The sequence below is a fragment of the Ciconia boyciana genome, chromosome 2 (assembly GCF_034638445.1).
Source record: "Ciconia boyciana chromosome 2, ASM3463844v1, whole genome shotgun sequence".
Taxonomy (NCBI): domain Eukaryota; kingdom Metazoa; phylum Chordata; class Aves; order Ciconiiformes; family Ciconiidae; genus Ciconia; species Ciconia boyciana.
In genome coordinates this window covers 57,096,152-57,118,759 of record NC_132935.1, presented here as the reverse complement: position 1 = coordinate 57,118,759, position 22,608 = coordinate 57,096,152, and the positions used below count along the sequence as shown (strand labels likewise).

The 22,608-nt window shown below is 38.3% G+C and overlaps 1 protein-coding gene across 9 annotated transcripts in view; it reads left to right on the top strand.

The window, feature by feature from the left end:
* The window catches only part of PPP4R1 (protein phosphatase 4 regulatory subunit 1), a 68,615-nt gene that overhangs the window by 5,787 nt on the left and 40,220 nt on the right, over nt 1-22,608 (top strand). For 3 of the 9 annotated variants that reach the window (XM_072852749.1, XM_072852751.1, XM_072852748.1), the window contains 2 exons: nt 10,290-10,374; nt 19,153-19,259. The exons of 1 other annotated variant lie outside the window; for it this stretch is intronic. In XM_072852749.1, coding sequence (XP_072708850.1) covers nt 10,290-10,374; nt 19,153-19,259 — 192 coding nt within the window. Of the gene's footprint in view, nt 1-10,238; nt 10,375-19,152; nt 19,260-22,608 lie in introns of all 9 variants that reach the window. 5 more of the 9 variants (XM_072852747.1, XM_072852750.1, XM_072852746.1 and 2 more) reach the window with 2 other exon arrangements.

The window sequence follows — 22,608 nt, the reverse complement described above, 5'->3', positions numbered from 1 at the left end:
ACCTTTCCCGCAGCTGTACATAGTAATATCAGAAGCTTTGGTATTGTAGTTCCTTTGTTCCATTACTACAGAACAAGAATTAGCAAATACTATTATGTTGTTGGTTGTTATGTATAGACTGCAAGTCAGGTCACTTCTTAGACTTAATTCCGGCTTTGAGTATAGCTAAATTTCCAACATAATGTTCAAATGCCATGTTGCAGTACTGACCTTTTGGTCCCATCAGAGACTTAGCTCTGGTGAAAGAGTGCTGAGATAGTTTGAGTTACTGGGTTGGCATTTCAGTAGTCTGCAGTCTTTAATGTCTGTGTTGCAAAAAATAACAAATTAATGGCAGACTTTCTGTTTTGGTTCTCTGGTGTGGCTGAGATTCTGTTCCGTTGGGAATCTAATAACCAGTTTTTAATGCTAATGAAGCATACTTGTTAAGTCTGTTGTTTTCTCCAGAGATCAGGTTTTAATTCTCCTGACTCTTCAGTTCATTTCTTTGTCTTTTAATGTGGTGATTGACCCTCATAGAAACTGGGAGACCCAGGTGGATGGCTGGGTCCCCATGGAATTCTGGTTTTAGCGGTCTCAGGTGGGTAATGGGTAATTTTTCTTGAGCAGCCTCTTAGGATCCTAGAGAGAATGAGATGATGTGAGGAAAGGGTTGTGCTTGATTTGATATAGGCTGATGAACCTTCTTCATGCAGCTGCACGTTTTCTCCATTACACCTAGCAGAGGACTGAAGGAGAGGTAATTTTCTAGGCTTTCAGCTTCCCAAGGCCAGTAGCATCACTTCTGATGTGGAATGTGCTTTTTACCAGCCACCTTTTACGTTCCTGTCACTGGCAGGAATCCTCAATTAAGGTTGCCAGCTCCTCTTTTTTTTTTTTTTTTTTTAATTTTGTCTTTGTCTCCTGATTTATCTCCTAGGGCTTCAGGTATTCTCCTTCTTCCTTTCTTTCCCACTTGGAGGAAAAAAACAAAAGGGGAAGGTGTGAATGAGTCAGGAAAGAGACATTTTCAAAATCTTAAGCTTAAGATAAGAGTGAAACCTTGGTGTTCGTGCATTTGTTTCTGATTGCTGACCTGTTGCGGAGGTGGCAGACCACAGAGTGTTGAAGATAAAATGCCTCCCTTTCCTGTGTGTGTCTTTTGCTGCTAAGACTTTCCCTCTGTGTGGGCAGGAAGTTTTCATTGTAAGAGTAGTAGCTGCAAGAGGTGCCTTGTGACAGTAGCAGAACTGGATGGAAGGATAGCTGCTTCTTTGAGAGCTGGAGTAAGAATTCTCTCTTTGGAAGAGCAAGGCATCTCTCTTTGGAAGAGCAAGGCAGGGACAGCTGCCCTTAAAAGAATGCAGAACATCAGGGTTTCTCTGTCTGCTTTAGAAGGTACAGCATAAGAAAAATTAATGTGGCTTTTTCTTGGTTTGGGTGGGATGCTGCGGTTCTTTCTGGCAATAGGATGTTAAAATCCTGTCCAGTGTATAGGTTGAACAAAGTGTCAAAGTATGTTTGTGAAGGGTGTTCATTTGCAACAGCAGAACAAGTGCACTGGGAGTTGAGAGTACTGTTTGGGAGTTTGTTTACTATTTTTAAGGTAAAGAAAAATGAAAGGCAAATAGTAAAATAAATACGTATTATTCTGAGATACAATTTCCATAAAAGCTAAATATATTAATGTATAAAAGTGACATTCTATATGAGCAATAATGCAGACTGTTGGAGCGTTTTTCTCTGATAAACAAATCTGCTTAGGTATATTTTTGTCTTGTTGCCATAGTACCTGAACGGTTCCCAAATGTTTGAATGGAAGAGAAGACCACCTTTTCCTTCCTCTCTAGCCTGCAGGAGGAATAGCTTGATTAGTCTGTAGGGATACTTGCTTGTGCAAGTTTGCTTGTATGTATGTTTTATTAGAGGAAACTCTTATTTTAAATAACATTGAAATTAACACCCATGACTGTTCTTACTACTTCTAAAAGTGAATCCATTGCATTCTGTACTGCTCAATCTTCTCCTGTAGACCAGTTTTATACTTTATACCGAGCGTGGACAGGAAGATCATGGAGAGTTGCAGAAGGAAAAGTGTGAAGAGTTGCAGAAGGAATTTCCACCTCTGAACTCTCAGGAAGCACAAAGGCTTATCCCACCAAGAGTTTTGTATGCTGTCAAACAACGTCTCAAGAGCGTTGTCTGGGGTTTAAGTGGAGAGAGGAGAAGTACAATTAGGAAGTTCAAAGTGATTTATGTTGCAAAGCCATGTTTTAAAGGTTATGGATGTACTAGTCATAGAACGTGCCTTCTCTGCAGCATTTAGTCCAAGTAAATCTATTTCAGATACTGTGATTGAACTAGTTGAAGTAACTGCGTATACTTGCCATACTTGATTCAAGTGGAGTAGTTGGGTTTTTAGCTGATGTGTTATAACTCATGGTGTCATATCAGCATTGCAAAGCTAGCACAAGCCTTTGGAGCATTTGAGCTTCAACTGCTTGCTTCATAATGCCCTCCCTTCCAGTTAGTCCAAGGTTAAAGCGTATGTAGTTTGAACTTGATGTTTTTGTGTGTACCAGATACCCAGTGAGGGGCAGAACTCGAGCATGGCCCCAAGAGCAGTGAATGCATGTGTCCTGTCTTGGTAGGACCAGGGAGAACATCTTGGTTGAAGGTGGAAGTGTGATCCTCTTCACAGTGCTACAAAATTCTCAGTCAGTCATGGAAGCAAGCAAAAACCCCACAAGCAGCAGTGCTCTGCAGGGAGAGGTTGGATACCTTTATTTGACTGTAAGGAACTTGTGGAGGAGAAAAAGGTACATTAGAGGAACTTCCTGCCTGCACTAGCTGACTTTGCTTCACTCCAGCCTCATTCCACAATTCTTAACTGTATGCAGTTGTTTGGAAGGTGTAAAAGATAGGGACTTAAATAGCAGGGGACTTGAGTACCATGGTGATGGGCGTGACATGCTCCCAACAGGAAACTGGCTGACAAAATATAAACTGTTGATTGTTTTAACTGGTAGCTTGGATGTCCTTCCCTTTGTTTCAATTTCCTCTGGACCAGCTTTTGTTGCAGGTCAAACCATTAACCGATAGAAGGTATGTGCCGCTGTTGTGCAAATAAATGGCTAGTGAGCAATGTGAGATAGAACTATTCCTTTGTTTCAGAGCAAATCAGGATTTTCAGTACTGCTTGTGTATGCCTTGAAGAGACAAACTTGTCTGTAGCTGCACTTGTCCTCGTTGCTTAAAGAATTTTGTGTCACCCCTTGTTTCCTCTGATGCTTGATGAGAAATGCAACTCCTTTGGCATGCGTGATAACTGTATTTTTTTTGAAGGCCTTTGTTAAATGAAAATATTCTTTTAGTTTGTGATGTTTAGTCTAGTGGGTCTTTTAAATTTGCTGTGCCACAGTTGCATAAATTCTGTGTGTAAACAGCTGCTGATTGATTCCTGCATCTTTCTTTAATCTGCTAAATGCTCCCCCCACCAAGCCTGTACTGTAGCTTTATTTTAAAGTGTTTGCTCTGTCTGTACTTCAAGCTGTTAGCAAGCTCTGCTATGGAAGTGCTACATAGGGGCTAATGCAGTAAGCCTTGCTGTTAGCACGGCAGTTTTGCATCAGAGCTGCTTTGCATTTCCCCCTTCTTATCTTCTTCCTTGCTCCTACCTCTCTTCTCCTTCTCCCCCAAACCCAATCCCACCAAACTTGGAGTGCAGACAACAAAGTCTATGCATTCAGGTGTGGTGACTTCACCGCATTCATAATAGGCTCAAGGTGGATAGTGTTCCATGTTTGAAGGGGAAATTTGGGGGAGAGACAGAGAAAGAGAAGTGTGGTTCTTATTTCTGTTAATATGGTGGGCAGACTGGAATCTAAGATTATCACTTGCAGAACCCATTTATACTTTTGTTCACCTGTTTTGCAATTTTTGCTGAGTAAAATCACACACTGTTCAAACTTGCATTTTTGTCTGAAAATATTTGCAATATCAGGGTAAACTAGTGGCATCTCATTTGCATTTTCAGCAGAAGGACAGCGGTGATGTATTTTAAGTGTCTCGGAAAAATCAGCTCCCACTTTCTGACAGTGGAATCGATGATCACCAGTGAGTGATACCTGGATCTGGCAGGCGAGAGGGTGGAACTCAGCATTACAAACGCATTTTGTAATATTTGTGTAACTGTCATCACAGTAGCTCTCTGTTATTGTTACTGAAGCAGTGCAGTAAATTTGTGGTAGCAAATTAAGCTGAAATATTATGACTGATGCTTTGGTCTGTGATGTCACTGCAGAACTGGAGCTGGAATATAGCACACTATGAAAGGGTAAGACTAATGAGTTCCTAACTGTGGACAAATATAGATGTTTAGCTTCCATGGTCACGCTGAGGTGGATTTATCTTTGCAGAACATCAAGATGCAAAATGATATTTCTTACAGAAAATGAGATGGAAAGGAATGTATTTACGATATTGAAGGGCTGAGAACACTACTTGTGTTCTGCAGAAATCTGAATGTAAGGTGAATTTATTCTTTCATAGCATAGAGGATGATGACTTAAACAAAACTTGCTGCTATTATTTTGTGATTATGATATCAAATGTTTGGACTTGTAGGACTACTATTTTTGCTTTACAATTAAACAGAAAAATTACTTGCTTGAACAGCAGAACAAAACTAAGTCCTTTCTGCCTGTAAGTGCTGTGTTAACCTGAACATTCTTATGGTGACAATTGATGTAGACTGTAGCAAATAGCCTATACTACAGTTGAATAAAAATTAGCCCATTTTACTATATATATCTGTAGCAACTGCCACAGAGTCTTCTTAACAGATCTTGACAACGCTTTGGGAAAGCGGAAGATAAAATGAGGGAACTGTAATATTAGTTGGAAATCTTGAATCTTTAAAATTATTTGTTCCTCAGCTTTGAGAAATGAAAATTGCTCATTTTTAGAATACCTGTCATCTTGTTACTGAGTTTCCATGCCAAAATAAGGGAGGATATGTTTCTGCCATGGAGCCCATAGCAGGTACAGAAGAGCAAACAGAATACATGTAGATCTTGCTACTGAACAGTCTTCACACATTATTAAGAACAAAGAGTTCACACATTATTAAATAAAAGAAAAATAGTAATTATTTTTTCAAACATGATCTTGTGCACCTGTCTGTAAAAGACACAGTATGATCAAGATCTTTGTGAAAGATATTATGAAGATGAGATGTAGTAGAAAAATCAGCTCACTTGAAAATTGGCCTATAGACTACAGTTTTATAGGGGACTGAGTTTTAAATGGACTTCTGTTTTGTTGTTGTATGCTCAACCAAGCTTGTCAATGGTTGACTAAGCACCTCTAAATATAGTCTGTCTCAGCACGATTGCTGTATGATCCATGTTAGTTAATAATTGTGGCAAGTAATTGTATCCTTGCCATAAAACAGAGGGGAACTTAAGGGAAACAGGAGAACTTAAAGCAGGGTATGTTAATACATTCTTGGTACAGTATGGACGAGATGCAAGATAGACAAGCCTGAACAACTTCTACAAAAAACAGTCAAACAAATGATTGGACAGGAAAATGAAGATACAGAGAGGAGCAGTTACTTGGCTTGTGTCATAGAGCAGGTCGGTGATAGTCAGATATTGAAACAAAATCCAGTGCTTATCTTGTTATGCGATGCTGCCTGTGTTTGGTGGTAGTAGTATAGAGTTTTGAAGAGAAGTTTGCAAACTACTTAGTCTAGATAAATTAATGCATGTATTCATTTTGCTCTGCTTTGGTGCTTATGTGGACAGAAAATAAGGGCACTGTGATTGCTTTTCACACTGTTGCCCAATTATTGTTCCTCCCCTCATCACCACGAGTGACTTTAAACTGCTGGGATAGGATGTTTTAATAGAAACTCCTAATTTCTTAGCTCTACTTCTTTTGCATGTTGGTGTGAACATGTAAGACCAGATTAAAGGGTTCTTAGGCTCTGAACTTGCATTAGTTTTTAGTGGTGTCTTGTAGCTTAGATGCCTTCTGAGCATTTGGTCTGGACTTATTTGTACTGGTTTGAAAAAGTGGAGAAAATAAGAAAGGTGACCTATAGTTTTTCTGCAGGAGAGGAAAGTAACATGTGACCCTGTTGCCTGGTCTACATTCTGAAGTGGGAATGAACCTGAATGTTCTGCATTTGAACTAGCCAAGACTTGTACTGGTTTTGGTGGCGATAGAGTTAAATTTCTTCATAGGAGCTTGTATGGGGCTATGTTTTGGATTTGTGCTGAAACTAGTGTTGATAACACAGGGATGTTTTAGTTGCTGCTGAACAGTGATTACACAGTGTCAAAACCTTTTCTGCTCCTCACACTGCCCTGCCAGCTAGTAGGTTGGAGGTGCACAAAATAGCCGCATACTAGCTACTATGAAGAATTTTAACTCCATCCCAGCCAAAACCATACACTTGTGTTCAAGGGTGTTTTTTGCATTTGTAAAATTTACAAAAGGTCCTGTGGTACTTGGGCAAGTGCTCAAAGCTGGGTGGAAAGCAGAGGAGGGCTGAAGAGGCAATATTCAGTTAACAGCCTTTTTGATAGCTTTTTTGGAATAACCTTCCAAGTGTAGGGAGTATCAAATTGACTTGTTTTTTTGAATAATGCAAAGTATGCTCTTTGTGCATTTTAGATGAGGAGTGGTTAGGTTGTTGGTGAATCATATTTGGGGCAAGTTAAAGACAAACATTCACTTGAGGGGCTTTGTTAGAATGAGAATTCTACTGGGCTGATGCCTCTTCACTTGGGTTGGTGTCTTGATGTTGTAAGTGAAAATGAATACATAAGATAACTGTAACAGTACTTTAAAAGAACTATAAACTGTTCATGTACTGATTGATTTATTTTTATCACCCCTCTCTTCCCTGTTGGTATTAGTGTTGCGTTTATCAGGGTGCTGCCATTTGAGTGATCTGTTTTGTGACTATGAGCTGAGATGCTGTAATTAATTAAATAATAAATGTTGCTCAGCATCAGTAGCAGAGGCACATCAAGCCCAATGTAGTGCTAAACTTAATTTTACAATGCACAAACACAGCAGAGTCAAATCCACACACCTCACTTTCTGTTTGAATTAGTGGGAGACATCAAACAGATAAATTATAAGCAGCTGCTCATATTTTTATCATGGATATTTACATCTGACATAGAGTGGATTTAGCAGTTTGGTTGACTTAACTGGTTTCATGAGGCAAAAATTATCAGAACATTCAGTTCATTAAATCAAAGGCATCAGACATCTAGTCAACTTTGGTGTTTGTTTATGTGTTAAGACATACAGAGTGAGCAGTCACCATGTTCTGTACCATCTAAGATGGCATCTATGTTGAGCCACTCACTGCAGGAGCATTAGGGGAGAATAAATGTAGAGGGGAAAGAGGAACATGGAATATGAGGTTGAGAGGAGAGAAATGGAGGAAGTAAAACTAGTAGTGGTTGATATAATGGTCAACATTTTTTTTTAAAATTCATGCATTTGATAGCTAAATAAAAATAAATATATTGGTGACAATAATTATGTTGGGTTTTTGACATAGTTTCTTCAATTTATGCTTTTAAATGTATAGTATGATCAACAGACTTTAAAATAGGAAAATAGGACCCTGTCATAGAATTAATTTCACTGAATATTAGAGTAGTGTATTTTTCTCCCCGGTTGGTTATGTCACAACTTAAATGAATACAGTTAAGTTCTGTAGTTTAGAAGTTGATCTGAGTGTGGTGGTTTAGCTCCCTAGTAAAGGGCACAATTATAATGATACAAAAAAAAAAATTAATGCAATTCATTTCCTGGAATGAGGAGTATCTGTGTAACTTACTTCATGTGTGGATGTTGCAGAATGTGTTTGTTGCTTCAAAGTATGTCTTGAGTCAGCCCTCTGACAGTAGGAGCTTGCATACAATAAAACGTTCTATGAGGAGCTGCTGAGGACTTTGGGTTTGTCTAGGTTGGAGAAGAGGATGCTGAGGGGCGACCTCATTGCTCTCTACAGCTTCCTGAGGAGGGGAAGTGGAGAGGGAGGTGCTGATCTCTTCTCCCTGGTATCCAGTGATAGGACACATGGGAATGGTTCAAAGCGGCGCCAGGGGAAGTTTAGACTGGATATTAGGAAGCATTTCTTTACCGAGAGGGTAGTCAGACCCTGGAACAGGCTTCCTGGAGAGGTGGTTGATGCCCCAAGCCTGTCAGTGTTTAAGAGGCATTTGGACGATGCCCTTAACAACATGCTTTAACTTTTGGTCAGCCATGAAGTGGTCAGGCAGTTGGGCTAGATGATCATTGTACGTCCCTTCAACTGAAATATTCTATTCAAAAAAGACTAGTCTGTGTGAGAAACGTGCATGGCATGACTATAAACACAGGAAAACCTCTGGTTTTAGTTGGATCAATGGATTGAATTAAAGGCCTATGAGCCTGTGAAAAGATGTAGCCTGTTCCTTGTTAACTTAACCTGGCATAAAATCCTAACTTGCATTATGAGTGCATTTTTACCTTCCCCCACCTTTCCTGTGAAAATAAAACTGATTCTTGCAAAAAACCAAAACAAACAAAAAACCTCCCAACCAAACCCACAAACCCAGGTTCAAACAGTTGTGTAAACCTGGGGTTGCTAAGTGCTTTCCCTTTGTGCTGCAATAGCTTTCTGCAGCTGACCTTCCCCCCCCGCCCCCCCCCAGCCTTCCCTTCCTCCCCCTGCAGTTTGTTATCCTCTACCTTGGGCATATCCAAGAGCACTAGCTCCTCTCCCCACATTGCTCTTCCATCTACCTTGTCTCACAGCTCTTAGCACACTTTCTTCCTTGCCCCTATCTCCCAGATTCTTCTTATGCCCTTGCTCTTTTCCCATCACTTCTTCATTTGACTTCTGGCAAGGATTTAATGTCCTACCAGCAACTGCAGAATTTGGACCCTCCTCCAGGGATGGGATTTATTTATGACCAATTAAACAATGTCCATTGATTCTCTACCTGGAAAATGGGATAATTAGTTTGTTGGTAAAGCGATGCTATTAACGCAGTTTAGGTCAAAAAATATTACTCTTATTGAGAGTTTGGTGTTAAATCTTCTGACATTTGAAACATGCTAAGGAAGAAGTTCAGAAAATGGTAGCTGCTCGTGTATTTTGAATGTTGGAAGATAATGATACAATGTCTGATAACCTATTTACCATATACTATACCATAGTATAATTGTATGGAAGGAAAGAGGACAATAATATTTTTCTCTTTCCTCTATAGAGTTCTCTTTTAAAAAAAATCATTGTTGGACTTCTCGATCTGGCTGTCTTTGTCTTCTATCCATCTCTATTTGCCAGTTTTCAAAATGCTTTTCAGAGAAACTTGGCTAGACTGAAGAATAGTTGTGGTGTACTGTAGTGTTGTATTTTCAGGAGTAAAGCAGGTGACATGGGATAGTTCTTGCAAATAAGTTAATGCATTTGCAATACTAGCAAATAAGTGATTGCATTTGCGGGCTAAGGTGTTTGTTATGGGACTGAGTTTTTGAGCAGTTTAGAGGACATATGGAAGCCAGAAAAGGTGGTAGTTCAAATCCTAATTCTTCAAGCAGCTCTGCAGAGCAGGAATGGACCCCTTTTCCATTTCATTGTGGTTCCATGTTGATAAAGGTGTCTGTTTATATGAAGTTCCCTATTGATGTGCTGGTTAATAATTATGCAATAGGTGAATTGTGCCTATTTTAATTGGTAGTTGGATATAGCAACACACATCTGAACTTTTTAACAAGCTTAATTTAGATTTTTGTTTTTTAAAAAAACTTTTTTTCTGTTAGATGATGTTTTATTAACTCTATCTCTGGACTAATTGCTGCTATGATTTTAGTCTATGCGTCTTCAAAAAGCTGACTTTAGAATTAGCTAAAAGTCATTGCTTAATAAAAATATAAGGTATAAAAATACTGTTAGCTAAAAATATAATGAACATTGGATGTTTAGTGAAACATAATATTTGGGAATTTAGAGAAAATTACTGAAAATCCATTTAGTCCAATTTATACGTAATCAATCACTCTTGTACAGAAAAGGCTTTATGGGTGTTGGGGAAAGCTAGGGGGAATGATGTAGTGCAGTTAGTAAATATGTTGTCAGTGGGACCTTGCCTAGACTTCTGTATTTCAGACCAACAACAGACATCATTTTAGTGTTAAACTACTGTGATTATAAGGAATATTTCTGATGTCTCTGATAGTTGGTGTGGATGACTACAGCTCAGAGTCTGATGTGATTATTATACCTTCAGCCCTGGACTTTGTCTCACAAGATGAAATGTTGACGCCTTTGGGAAGACTGGACAAGTACGCTGCAAGTGAGAACATATTTAACAGGTATGCTTTTTAAGTGTCCTGTCTGGCTAATAGTATGCAAACTATTCATCTGATTCAAATCTGACTGAATGAAATTTGCAATGAAAATTTGCATGAAATACAAATAATTTAAAAAAAAAAAACAAACAACAACTTTACAAAATTCTTCAGTTTCCACTCTTCCTCCTGTTTGCTGATACTCCTCCTACTTACAGAGAGTAAAATATTAATGATAACAGAAAAACATTTGCTTACCTTTTAAGCAACTGTAGTTCAGGACTTCTTGATATTTTTCATTAATCGGACCACATCCTTTTAGGTTTTTTGTGGATGCTAACATTCCTGTTGACACAGAATTAGAAAGTAATAGTAAACTGTATCCATAACTCTGTGTAGGAAGTGACTTTAAGAAAATACTTCATCAAAGGTGAGGAGAGGATAATGAACAGCACTGTAGATAGCCAGAGGAACCCAAGAAGTATTCTGCAGGATCATCCTCACCCATAGTTTACGGTTTCAGTATTGCTGCTTCTGGTTATTGAAAACGAAACATGGCTGTAAAGAAAGTCTTATCTTACCCAGTTAATACTGTGGTCTGCATTTTTCCCTTTTTATTTCTGTAATGCCACTGAGCTAGTTGTTTCATTTAAAAGCACAGGTATTGTAGCATACTTCAGGCAGACACATACCCTCCATCCCACCCCCTGCTCACAGACACTCTGCAATGGAATGGAGAAATTCAAAACCAGCATTTATTTTAATTGTAACTGCAAACAGTTACAAGATCATAGAAATGTATAAAATATGTTAAAGGTGAGGTTTTCTGGTGTTTGATTTTAACATAGTTTAGTTTGGCCCCAAGTAAATCTTTTATTAAAGCATGTTTGGTTTTATGTTGAATTCTTAATTCAATAGTACACGGAAGATAAGTCTATGATCAACCACCCTGTAGGTTAGCCTCTATTTTGTTGTTCTTGGCCCAAGTTCTATAAGGATTTATCCCTGTGCTTAACTTTAGTCATGTGAAGTATACTTAAAATTCCGTACTACATGTATTAACATCCCCCATGTGGAAGGTTTTCATTCTGATTGAACTGCAGCTAACAGTTACAGAACAGCTTCTCTTATTATAACGTGCATAAATCTGTGTGCATAAATTAGTTGTGAAATGCCTGGTTTTAAAGTTTTATGTTTTTCTGAAATCCAGAGTTTTTGGTATTTTGCAATTTGAGATGAAATCAGCAATTTGCCAACCAGGAGAGAGTTTCTGCATGTTTGTCTTTTCATGGGGAGGGAGGGAAGAGGAGCCTTTAGTGCTATAGGTGACAATTATGTAATAGAAGCCAGTAGGGAGGAGAACAAACTCAGAAACTCAAGTTGTGTGACTTGAATTTTAAGCAAGAATAGTGATCCTAATATTTTACTTGCCTGTTTAAGAAAAAACTGTCTCTGAGTCTCTCGGTATGGATTGCATGGGGTGTGGGGCATGCATAAACTTGAAATCTTTTTGATTATGCTATCCAGCTTTATGCATCCTGTGCTTGCCTGTGCTTTTCTGCAGGGGAAGATGGGTGGAGTAACTATAGTTTTTCCCTGGTTTTTTTGTGTTTGCTTGTTTTTTGTTGTTTTTTTTTTTCTTTCTGGTATAAACATGTTTAATCCTATCTCTCTTTGTAGGCCTACTGTGTTATTTAGCATAAGAAAATATAGGAAATAGCATATGATAGCCATTAGTGATATAACTGTGAGTAGCAGTTATATCGCTGCAAGTGATAGTGAGTAACTATTGCAGGCAGTTTATGATGATTCATTAGTCAGTCTCAGGAATAATTGGAGAGATTTTTTGCTAGACAGATGAACTGGAGGAGCATTTCATGGGGAAAATATAAGAATAAACAACTTAAATGTAATATTTATGTCTCTTAGTATGGTATAATCACATCCAATTACTTATGTGTAGTTTAACATTATATTATGACTGAGTTAATATTTCGGTTGTTTCTGCAACCTCGAACCTGCATTTGTGTGGAAGCTTCAAATTATAGATGCCCAAATCCTTGAAACGTAATCATTGAGCCTGGGTAAATTAGGGTAAGATTTTTTTTCCTTTCTTTAAGTGGATGAATTTGCTTTTAGTGTGTGTTTTTTTTTGAAAAAAATCTTTAGACATCATTTTAAGTATTATTTCTCTTTGCATTTGTTTTATCATTTTCTATCTGGTTAGTCATTTACATATGTATTATATTTGCAGTGTGTGATTATATTGAATGATTGAAGCGATTTTTAACAATTACTACAAAAGCCTAGTCTCCTTTGAGTGGATTCCTTGAGCACTCATGATTTCTCAGCTGGTATCTGAAGGCCAAAACCAGTTGCTCTGAGATGGACATGGATCTATGTCTGCATCCTAAGAAATTTTAGCAGATTGGACTTGGAACTTGCAAATAGGAGTCCTTCTTCATTTAAATATATATGATTTTTGACAGGATGAACTGAAAAAATGAGTGAGGTAGGGAGTCCTTCAACAGCTTCCCAGATGGTGGAAGGAGTTGCTGTGTGACAATTTTTGGCATGTTATGGTCTACATCCTAACTGTTTTAAGTGTTGCTGATGAGCACCACAGAGGTTGTCTTAGTCTATGAGAATGGAGGGGAACCTGACAGATATTACAATAAATGACCCCTCTTGTATCTGAAAATCAAGGCAAGTGGGACTCTGGTTATGGTTTTATTAATGAAGAGGCAGCCTCCAGATCAGATTTGAGAAGCATCTCTAGCCTATGTCTTAATAATCCAATATCGTATTGCAGCAAGAGTAGATGCTGAGCAGAAAGCAAGACCATCACCCTGAAACACAAGGTCTCCTTGTGTCTGGTACCACTTGTGTGTGTGCATGCATGCATGGATGAGGATTCCCTTTTGCTATTTGCTTTAAAAACCCACTGCTGGTGCAGATTGGATCATAGCTTTTTGTCTCTTCTCATTTTAAAAATCTTTTGTGGGTTTTCCTAAGCTTTGTTGCCATTAACTTGCTTCCATTCCTCATTAAGAAGGCTCAGAAGTGTACGATGCTTACCAATAGATCTGCTCAAATAGTGAGGCAGTTTCTGAACAACAGACCCTTCCTTTTGATCAGCATACTTTTTGAGGAATTGTGATTGCCCTTTCTCTTCAAACCAAAGTAGATCTTGGCAGCAGACTCTCATTCATCAGTATGATCAGTCTTGGCTATCAAGACTATATCCACCTATCAATGTAGATATTTTTAAGCTATCCTCTTGCCATGCTTCTTTGTGTTCTGAAGTACTTCTTTGCTTTTCCCTTGGGAGAATACCTGATGTCTTTTGAAATAGTTTTTTTGAAATAGTTTAACTTCAAAATACTTGTAGGGCAGCACTCGGCAGTAACAGAGGATATATTGGATCTCAAAGAGGGATTAAGCATAGGTGTGTGTACTCACATACAGCTTATCAGTAGCACTTTTGCTGTCTACAGTGTAGGTGAAGATTTGGCCTAAAGCATTCTGGATAACTTGTCTTTTTTGGCTCAAAGATATGCTCCTCTGACTTCATGGCACAGACGTGGTTTCTGATATGGTTGGTAGAAGGTAGCCTTCTTGCGTTCTAGACTCTGGATGGAAGAGAGATTGGCATCAGAAAGATGGCTGTACCACGTGTGGCAATGAATTATTTTAACGTGGTTATCTGATTCCTGACTCCAGCAGTCACAATATAAACCTTGGTTTTACAGGTCTGTGATTCTGGAAAATAGTCTAGAAGTTTTTAGAATATATGCTCTGTTTCAGGAACTGAGAAATCAATTTCCTTCCAAGTACTAAAGTGTAACAATAAATTTTTAGGTGTATCAGGGCTATACCATAAGCCTTTCCTGTTCTCCACTTCCTTTTGTGGAGTCAAGAATGTAATTTTACTGTGTATTTAAAAACTAGGACTTGCATGCCTAAAGTGCCCACACTAAAACAGAATAATGCTGTTTTCATCCCTCTGTACTGTAATACTTATCAAAAAACCTCTCAAAGACAGTATGTTTGGTAGTATGTCGAGAATCTTATCAAGACCTTCCTTAAGTGTAAGAAATTACCTTGCCTTATTTTCATTTAGGTATGATCAGATTATAACCAACAAGTTAATTGAGAATTTGGTTATCCACAGCTGCAGGTTTTTTTTCTCCCCGCTCACTTTCCTTCTGTCTGTGCAGCCTAGCCCAGTGTAAACTTTCTCTTTTTGGGGTATTTGAGTACTGACAATAAGGAAATGCCAAACTCATACCAAAGCCATGCAGGTGAAACTATAGTGGCATTCATTCTGACTAGGACACTTCTCATCATTTTAGGATGAATTAGGTTATATCTCCTAATCTCTAACTCTTCTTTCGTCTGTTTTCATGTTTCAGTCTTTCCAAGCCCACTGTACGTCAAAGAATAAAATTCAGGAAAAATGAAACAAACTTTAAAACACTTTTTTTTTCACACAAACTTGCAGATATGTGCATATCAAATAAATTACTTAAGTTTAACTTTCACAGTATAGATTGAGAAAGTTTACCTTGTAAGTGTACATTAAAATGATATAAGTTGAACTGTTGAAGGACAGAATTTTCCCAAAGCACTAAGAGAAGTCTTAATTACTTCAACAATACTAAATGTACCTCTGCATATTTAGCCTTTCTTCTTAAGAAGGGTACAAAGATGTTGATTTTGAAATTGGGAGTTTATTCAGAATATCTTCTGAGATTGTTTGGGGAAAACAGTGCCGAGCTAAGTTACTACTACCAATATTCACTTAAACATGAAATCTCATTAAATCTTGATTTAGAAGTTCTTCAAAAATGGGCAAGAAAAAATTATCTTCTTTCCTTTTCTTGCCTTTTTTTTTTTCTTTTAACATATGCTTACTAGCTAAATGCACTCCTTGTGCAGATGAACTCATTTAAATTCTATAGTGGAAATTTATTGACAGGCTAATGATGGTGATTGGTACACAGCAATTATACCACTGAGAACTCCCAGTATTGATTCCAAATAAGGTCAAAGGAGTGTATAAAAGGAGTTTGAATGAGCCAAGCAAAAATATTTATAGCTCTTCTTGGAGTATATTGTGACAAATCCTAATTATGTCCATGCGTGCAGGGTCTTCAAAATATCTGTCCCTTGCATGTGGACATAAAGGCAGGGTGTTTGTAATTTATCCCCATTTTATCCCACTGCTAATGGCAGTGAAGTGTGTCTACAAGATATCGTAACTATCAGTTTTTCTACCATTGGACAAGCTCTCCCCATGTGTGCTCATGAAAACTTGAACTTTGCTAATTATCCTCCACTTCCGCACATAATAGCTGAAGTGCTTATATTGCATGCTACTTTCCAGCCTTTGACCTCTGCCCTTTCTTTGGCTTTAATGGATTAATGGATAAATAGATGCATTCCTGCTTAGGTGGCAGTCGTATACCAAAGACATGTCTGGTGAATAAATAATTTTCGTTGAGAGTTCACAGCTGTAGGGTTATTGATATGAAGCTTCACTTGCCAGAGCAGCTAGCTAAAGTCTCTTTGGACCTGGAGGAATCAGGTATGAAAACTGACTGAATGGGCAAGAAGATGCAATTCTATTAGTTGTTGCAATGAAGACAACTCTGCTGGCACTGTGAATGTGTAAGGGTAGAAGTTCTTAGTAGAGCTTGGTATCTCATTAGAGGCAAGCACTGCCCAAACCCAAGCCAGCGGCAGGAGAAAACTGGCAAGAAACCATTAATCCTAGTCCCAAATCATGCCCTGATAACCAGGAGTAATGTATAGTAACAGAATGTATGCCATTGAAATCACTTATATTGTTATCATTAATGTTGGTGGAGTCATTTCTGTCACGTATGTACTTGAAGGATTCTGATTCCCTGTTAGAATGCAGTTTATGGGGACATGTTGTCATTATCCCTAGAGGAAACCTGCTCCTCCTCTTTTTCCCTGTCACAGGAGGCATCTCCTTGCCGCTTGAGCATGAAGCAAGTCTGCCTATTTTTATTGTTTCGTTTATCTCTAAACCAGACAGGTCATCCTTCAGAGCTCTGTTACAATTTCACAAGTGCTCACCTGGTGCTCACCTGGCAAGTTGCTGGGCAAGCTACTGCTTGCCTTATGTTATGCTACTATGCACTGATAGTTCATTGGAGTCCTCTGTTGTAGGCTTTTTGTAGCTTGGCTGCCAATGCTTGCATGAGAAGGAAGATCAGACTGCTAAACAGGGCACCAGGGACCCTTGCTTACTCTCTACTCTCCAGTAAGTGGGGCATGCTAAAGTGTGAGTGTGCAGGGCTCATTCCACATTAGTTGCCTACATGCTCGCTCTCAGCCTGTGGCAAATGTGAGGTAGGTTTAGCTCTGTGTCCTATGTTTGTGCCTCGGAGGCACAAGAATAATTTTGGCAGATTGTTGGGGATAGTGGCAGAACTAGGTCAGAGTCCATAAAGTTTGGAGGGCATGAGTGGACATAATCTCCCAGAACACTGGATGGATGGAGTTAAAAGATTACCCTGTCCTTACTGGCTGCCTAGCCAGTTAGGTTTTCTAAAGTGAGCTTAGTTTGCCCTGTTGCCTTTTGTTGTAATGCTTTTTACTAGAATCTGCTACGTGTAAAAGTAGATTCATTGATTCCTTTGCAAGCCAAAGAGAGAAACACCACCTGAATGTAGGTGGGTGCCATCTTCTACCTTTAGTCCAGGGAAGAAGTTGAATGTCCCTTCTTAGCTTTGAGTGGGTTTAATAAATGTCATACCTACTTCAGGTTAGGATTTGTTTTTCTTCTCCTCCTCTTGACCAGAAGGTTTGTGGCCTTCAGCCTAGAGGGTGGCTACTTCTGCATAGCCATGTGTCCAACTCACAGGAACTAGCAAAGTCTTCCTGTGGGATCCAGCCACCACCGTTCAGGATACTGCTAACAAAGCTCTGTGAGGAGATGAAAGTCTTCTCAAAACTCCCAGCATAGTATGGGGACATTCCATAGTCCCCAGGAGCCAGATGGGATGTAGTGCTGTTTATTGTGGGACCTAACTTGCTGAGACCAACACAGTGGATCAGTTGACTTGTCTCTCACTTTCCAAGGTTATGTTTAATATGTAGAGGAGACATGCATCCAGGCAGGCTGGTTTATGAAATACGCTTCATCTCTTCCTCTTTTCTGAGGTGTCCAGCCCTTTGAAAGACCAAGTCAACTCTGCTTCTAGGTTAGTGTGTCACATAGTCTGTTTCCCTCTGTTAGGATTTTGATAGCTGAACTTTCAACTGCATATCAAGATCTCTGCTGAGAGATGTTGCACTTTTACCAAGTTGAAAAGAGTGAGGGAGAGGAAATTTGTTAAAGGCAAACAGTTTTTTGCAGTTTGTTTTTCAGAGGATTTTGTTCATCTGTATGTCAAAACAGTTTAGTTTAAGATAGTTCTGCAAGTGGCCAATATGAAACATTTAAATGATTGATTTTTCAGTTTGAGAAAATGGAAATGTCTGCTTAGCTTTGGGAATTCAGGAAAACGTACTGCACTTCTCCGATTGCATGGAATTGTAAGATTCTCAAGCTTCCCCCATACACTAGGAATGTAACCATCTGTTTCTTACCAGTTTGTGACCATTGCTCACGTTCACCATTTGTAGTGAAAATGATCAAGTTTATCTATGCTTCTGCTCTTGTCTACAGCACTGCTGTTTGTCAACAGTGCTTATATCTAGGCTACAGCCTAACAGTGTTTCTATCTGTCAGTTCTGGAAATACCTGGCACTTGACCCTTGCTGCTTCAGCTTTTTGATAAATTGCTCCGGGACAGTACAAGAGCTAGCATCGTGTTGGACACTGTTCTTTGGCCTGTTCTACTGTTGGGATAATCCTGCTAGCTCTCTAAGCTGATGTTCAACCCATGTTGTCCAAAAGGGGGGGGAAAAAGTTATGCCATTGCAGGCTGTTGTTGAGGGGAAAGGTTGATTGCCACTCATTGCCAGCTGCATTGTTTCAAAACTTAATGTTTAGGGCTCGCTAGGTAACTGATAGGTATATCTTTGTAACATAGGCTGCAACGGCACCTTAGAGGACAAAAACCTGAATTTGACTGTATCTTGTCACTGACAAGTTAATCCTTAGAAAAATTTCTCATGCACTAGAAGTAGTAAGCGAGTTGATTCTGACTTGTTTCATATTTTCTTAATGTTTCATTTTCTATTTCGTTTAATGTATATCCCAGGCACATGGGCTGGCACATTTTATTTTCACAGTATATACCCATTGCTCTATATAGCATTTGAATGAAGTTTAGCTTCTAACATCACTATTGGTATGAAAATCTTCAGCTTGAGTGTTCATGCTTTTGTTCGTGAAATAAGTTCATAATTCTGTTTAAAACTGTCCTGACAATAGTGGTGTTGTCTTGCTTTGTATGGAACAAGTTAGGGAGTTCGAACGTGAGGATGGAAGGCTGACACTGACTTCCTAACATTCAGCTTCTGTTTGCCTGCTTGTCAGATGATTACTATTTTTTATCTTTGTGGCTGGTTTCCTTTACCCTTGTAAACCAAAGGGATACTTTTAATGTTACATTTAAAGTTAACAGTTCTTTAGGATTATGCCAGGTATCAGAATCAAAAATTTCCAAAGCAGGACTAACTAAATTTACTGAGTTAAAAGTGAATCTATGTAAAATTTTACTGTTTGGTTTAAGAAACTTGTATGATTGCACAACTTTTTGATTTGGCTGTATTTCTGGACACAAATAATACTAATTTTTAATCTTTCTTGTAAACTAGGCAAATGGTGGCTCGAAGTTTGCTGGACACTTTGAAGGAAGTCAGTGATGATGAGAGAGATTGTATTGCTGTGTTGGAGAGAATCAGCAGATTAGCTGATGATTCAGGTAGGTAGCATTAAACATTTTACTGGGTTAATGAGGGAAAGTCAGAATTGCTGAACCTGTGTTCAGCACAGGACAAGTATGTTCTTTCTCGTCTTCAATATTCAAACTAGGCTTCTGCAAATGCAGTAAGATACTGTAAAATTTCATTTTGCTAAATCATCCTCCTAAAGAGGACTTTTTTCCTTACTATTTTCCTCAACAGAATTAAGCCCCTTCAAAATGTAGGATTACCACTTTCCATCAGTACATTTTTTAATAACTTTTATTATCTACTTCAGCTACTCAGCAGATCTACATGATTATTTTAGATTTGTAGATAAAGGTTAATTTCTTGCCTTGAAAAGAATCTTGCAAAACATCTGTGCAAAACGCCCATTAGTTTTGATAGAATTTAAATGCTGAAGTTGTTCCCTTGGTCCCTTTTGGGCAACCAGTTATGAAGATAAGAGAGGCAGCATGAATTGGTAAGCAAGATGCAGATAAAAGTAGTGAGTAGGAGGGCTCTGTAGATAGAGGGGCTTTTTTGCTCGTGAATATATTGGGACTACTGAGTGTTTGGAATAAAAGGCAAAAGCAGGAGAATAATGAAAAACAAATGTGAAATAAAAGGAGTGCTTAAAAAGCGGTGGGGGAGTGGATGAAGGGAAAAATGGTGTGGACAGAGCTGCAACAAAATTCCAGGTTGAAGATGCTCTGAAAAGAATTAAGGGCTTGATTTCAACATAGCTGATACAGTTGAAGCACCAGAAGGAAGAAGGCTTTAGCGGCAAAACATCAGAGAAGATCTGAAGTTCATTCTTTTGTCATTGTAGGAGTGCTATGGAGAGAAACTTGTATTAAATCTTGTATGAGAAGAAAATGTTTCTTCTGTTTAATGACTGTTAGTTTTTCTCCCTTCTTCCAGAATTGCAGAGCATAATGCTTTCCAAGGGTAAAAAGGTGTTCTGCTCATTTCTGTTATTCTGTCATTACTGTTTTCATTTAAAATGCACGTTTTTATTTCTCTGAGGGAATGTCCTTGTTTAGCCAGGAAAAATAACCCGTTGTAAGCATTATGTAATTGTATTGAGTACCTCTCTGAGGATTCTTTAAGAGGAAAAAAAAGAAGTGACTATTCATTTAAGATTAAATGTGTCTTTAATTGAGAACAGTGGCATGCTACTGTTTCTAGCATGCTTTCCTAGCAAAGCTCTGCTTCTGAAATTTGTATATACAGTGCTTGTCTGTGTGATTATGTTAACAGTTTTGAGCATTAGAAACTTTCTGAAGCTTCATTTCAAGTTTGGAAAATAGGACAGATGTGTCCAGGGGAATATGGCCTTGTGCAGCAACTTTGTAGCCTTAGGCTTTTCATTGGTGACCAACTAAGTGTCTCAAATTGAAGTTTGTTTAGGTAGAAGTGTAATGGAAAGCAAGAGTTGAGCTCTAAATCAATTTGTTTCCTTTAACAAGGGTGGAGTACATTTTTAGTCAGGGTTGATATTTTCTCAGCGTCAGTAGAAGCAGCATTTCAGGCTTTTCTTACGTTGTACAAGTTGTCTCCGATCTGCCAAACTAGTAGCACTGGATTCTGCAGCTGCCCCACAAATTAAATTTCTGCAAACTTAACTGTGATTTTTGTGCCTCAAGCAGTTGCAGTATTGGACTTAGCCTGTTTCTGTAAGACAGGTTATTACAATATTCTTGTGTCTTAAACCATGTGAAAATTCATTAGGGAACTAGATCTGCTTTGTATCATCTTAATATATGTGCTTGACTATTATTCAAACTGCAGCACAGTGTTTTTTGTTCTTTTTTTGTTTTGGGCTTTTTTTTTTTTGGTTAAGGTTGCTATTACTTAAGAGAAAAATGAAAACCAAGTTTATCTGATGCTTTTTTTCCATTTACAATATTTTTTACAACTTGTTCTGTAAAACATAAAACCCCCTGAATTTGGAATAAGAAGACATTATAAAAGTATGTGTGTGATTTGACTTGCTCGGTTAGAGCCAGATATCTGTATGGTTAGAGCCATCCTGGAGTCAAGCCTTCATGTTTAAATGCATAAATAAAAATAAAACCAAACTGTTTGAAGTCAGACTAAACTATGTACAGGCCTTCTCGTTTCTAATAGGTGATACTCATTAGTCTTTTGCCTGTTTTTTAACATTTGGAGGTATTTGTCTTCCCTTGTCAAATCAAGTCACAGAAAGCGAGGTACTTTTCTTTTTTTGGCAGTAGTTTGTATAATAAGGTTTGAATTGAAGAATGTACCTGGGGTACAAAATATCCATGCTCTCTTTGTGCTGCTGCTGCTGTTATCTAAAATACGGGTATAGCAGTGAACTAGAAATACCAACTGTCTTAACGTTGCCTAAGCAGTCCTCTGTCCTGTTAATACCTGGCAACTTCAGAAGTCCTGTAGGTGGACTGATGTTTTTCAGACATGGTCTTTGCTTGAAAAAGAAACATGTTTAGGGTTTTTTTGGGTTTGGTTTCTTTTGGGGTTTTTTTGTTTGTTTGGGGTTTTTTTTTCCTCTTTTTTTTTAATAAGCTGCGGCTACAATGAGACAGCCATTTCTGTGTTTGAGAACAAGACACTTTCAAAACAATAAATATTTTTATTCTTCATGTACTGTGATACCACTTTAAGAAGCTAAATGTCATCTCTGTTATGCTAAACACTGCATTAATGTGAAATAAAAATTAATCTTTAATTGAAAAGGATGTGGGTCCAAATATATGATTGTAGGATGGAAGGCACAAAAAATGATGAGACTGGTTTGGTATGACACAGATCTTGACATACCAATTGGCTAGCCATGACATAAATTTTTTGAGGCATCATCACAAACGCAAATATCAGCTCTAAAACTATTTTTAAAAAACTGTTGACAAAAAATTCTCAAATAAATAGCTGTTAGTGGGAACTCACTTGTACTCTTTGAGTAATGTCTTATTAATATCACTAATTTATGAAAGTTTATTTGGCGAGGGAAGAATTAAGTATTGCTAAAGAATGCGAAGTGATGTTTTAACATCTGTCAACAGCCAGTGTGTGGGTTGTTCACTACAACAGCCAGCGAGTTGTAGTGAAATGTATTTTGTGAAGGAAAGTTCTGACTACTGTTGTGTAACTGCACATACAAATGATATGAAGTGGGTCTTCTCCTGACAGGGCAGTTTGGACTCTTTCTAATGAATTAGTTTCAGGTTAGTCTGTTTCTACTGGGGAAAAATATCCACTTCAGGTGATATTGGAAATGAGCTGCTCCCAGTGCTGACAGAACACAGGAATTGCTGTGCCCTGGTATCATGTCCTGCTGTATGTAAATGGCAGCACAGAATAGCTGTTCCAGTGGAGGAAATC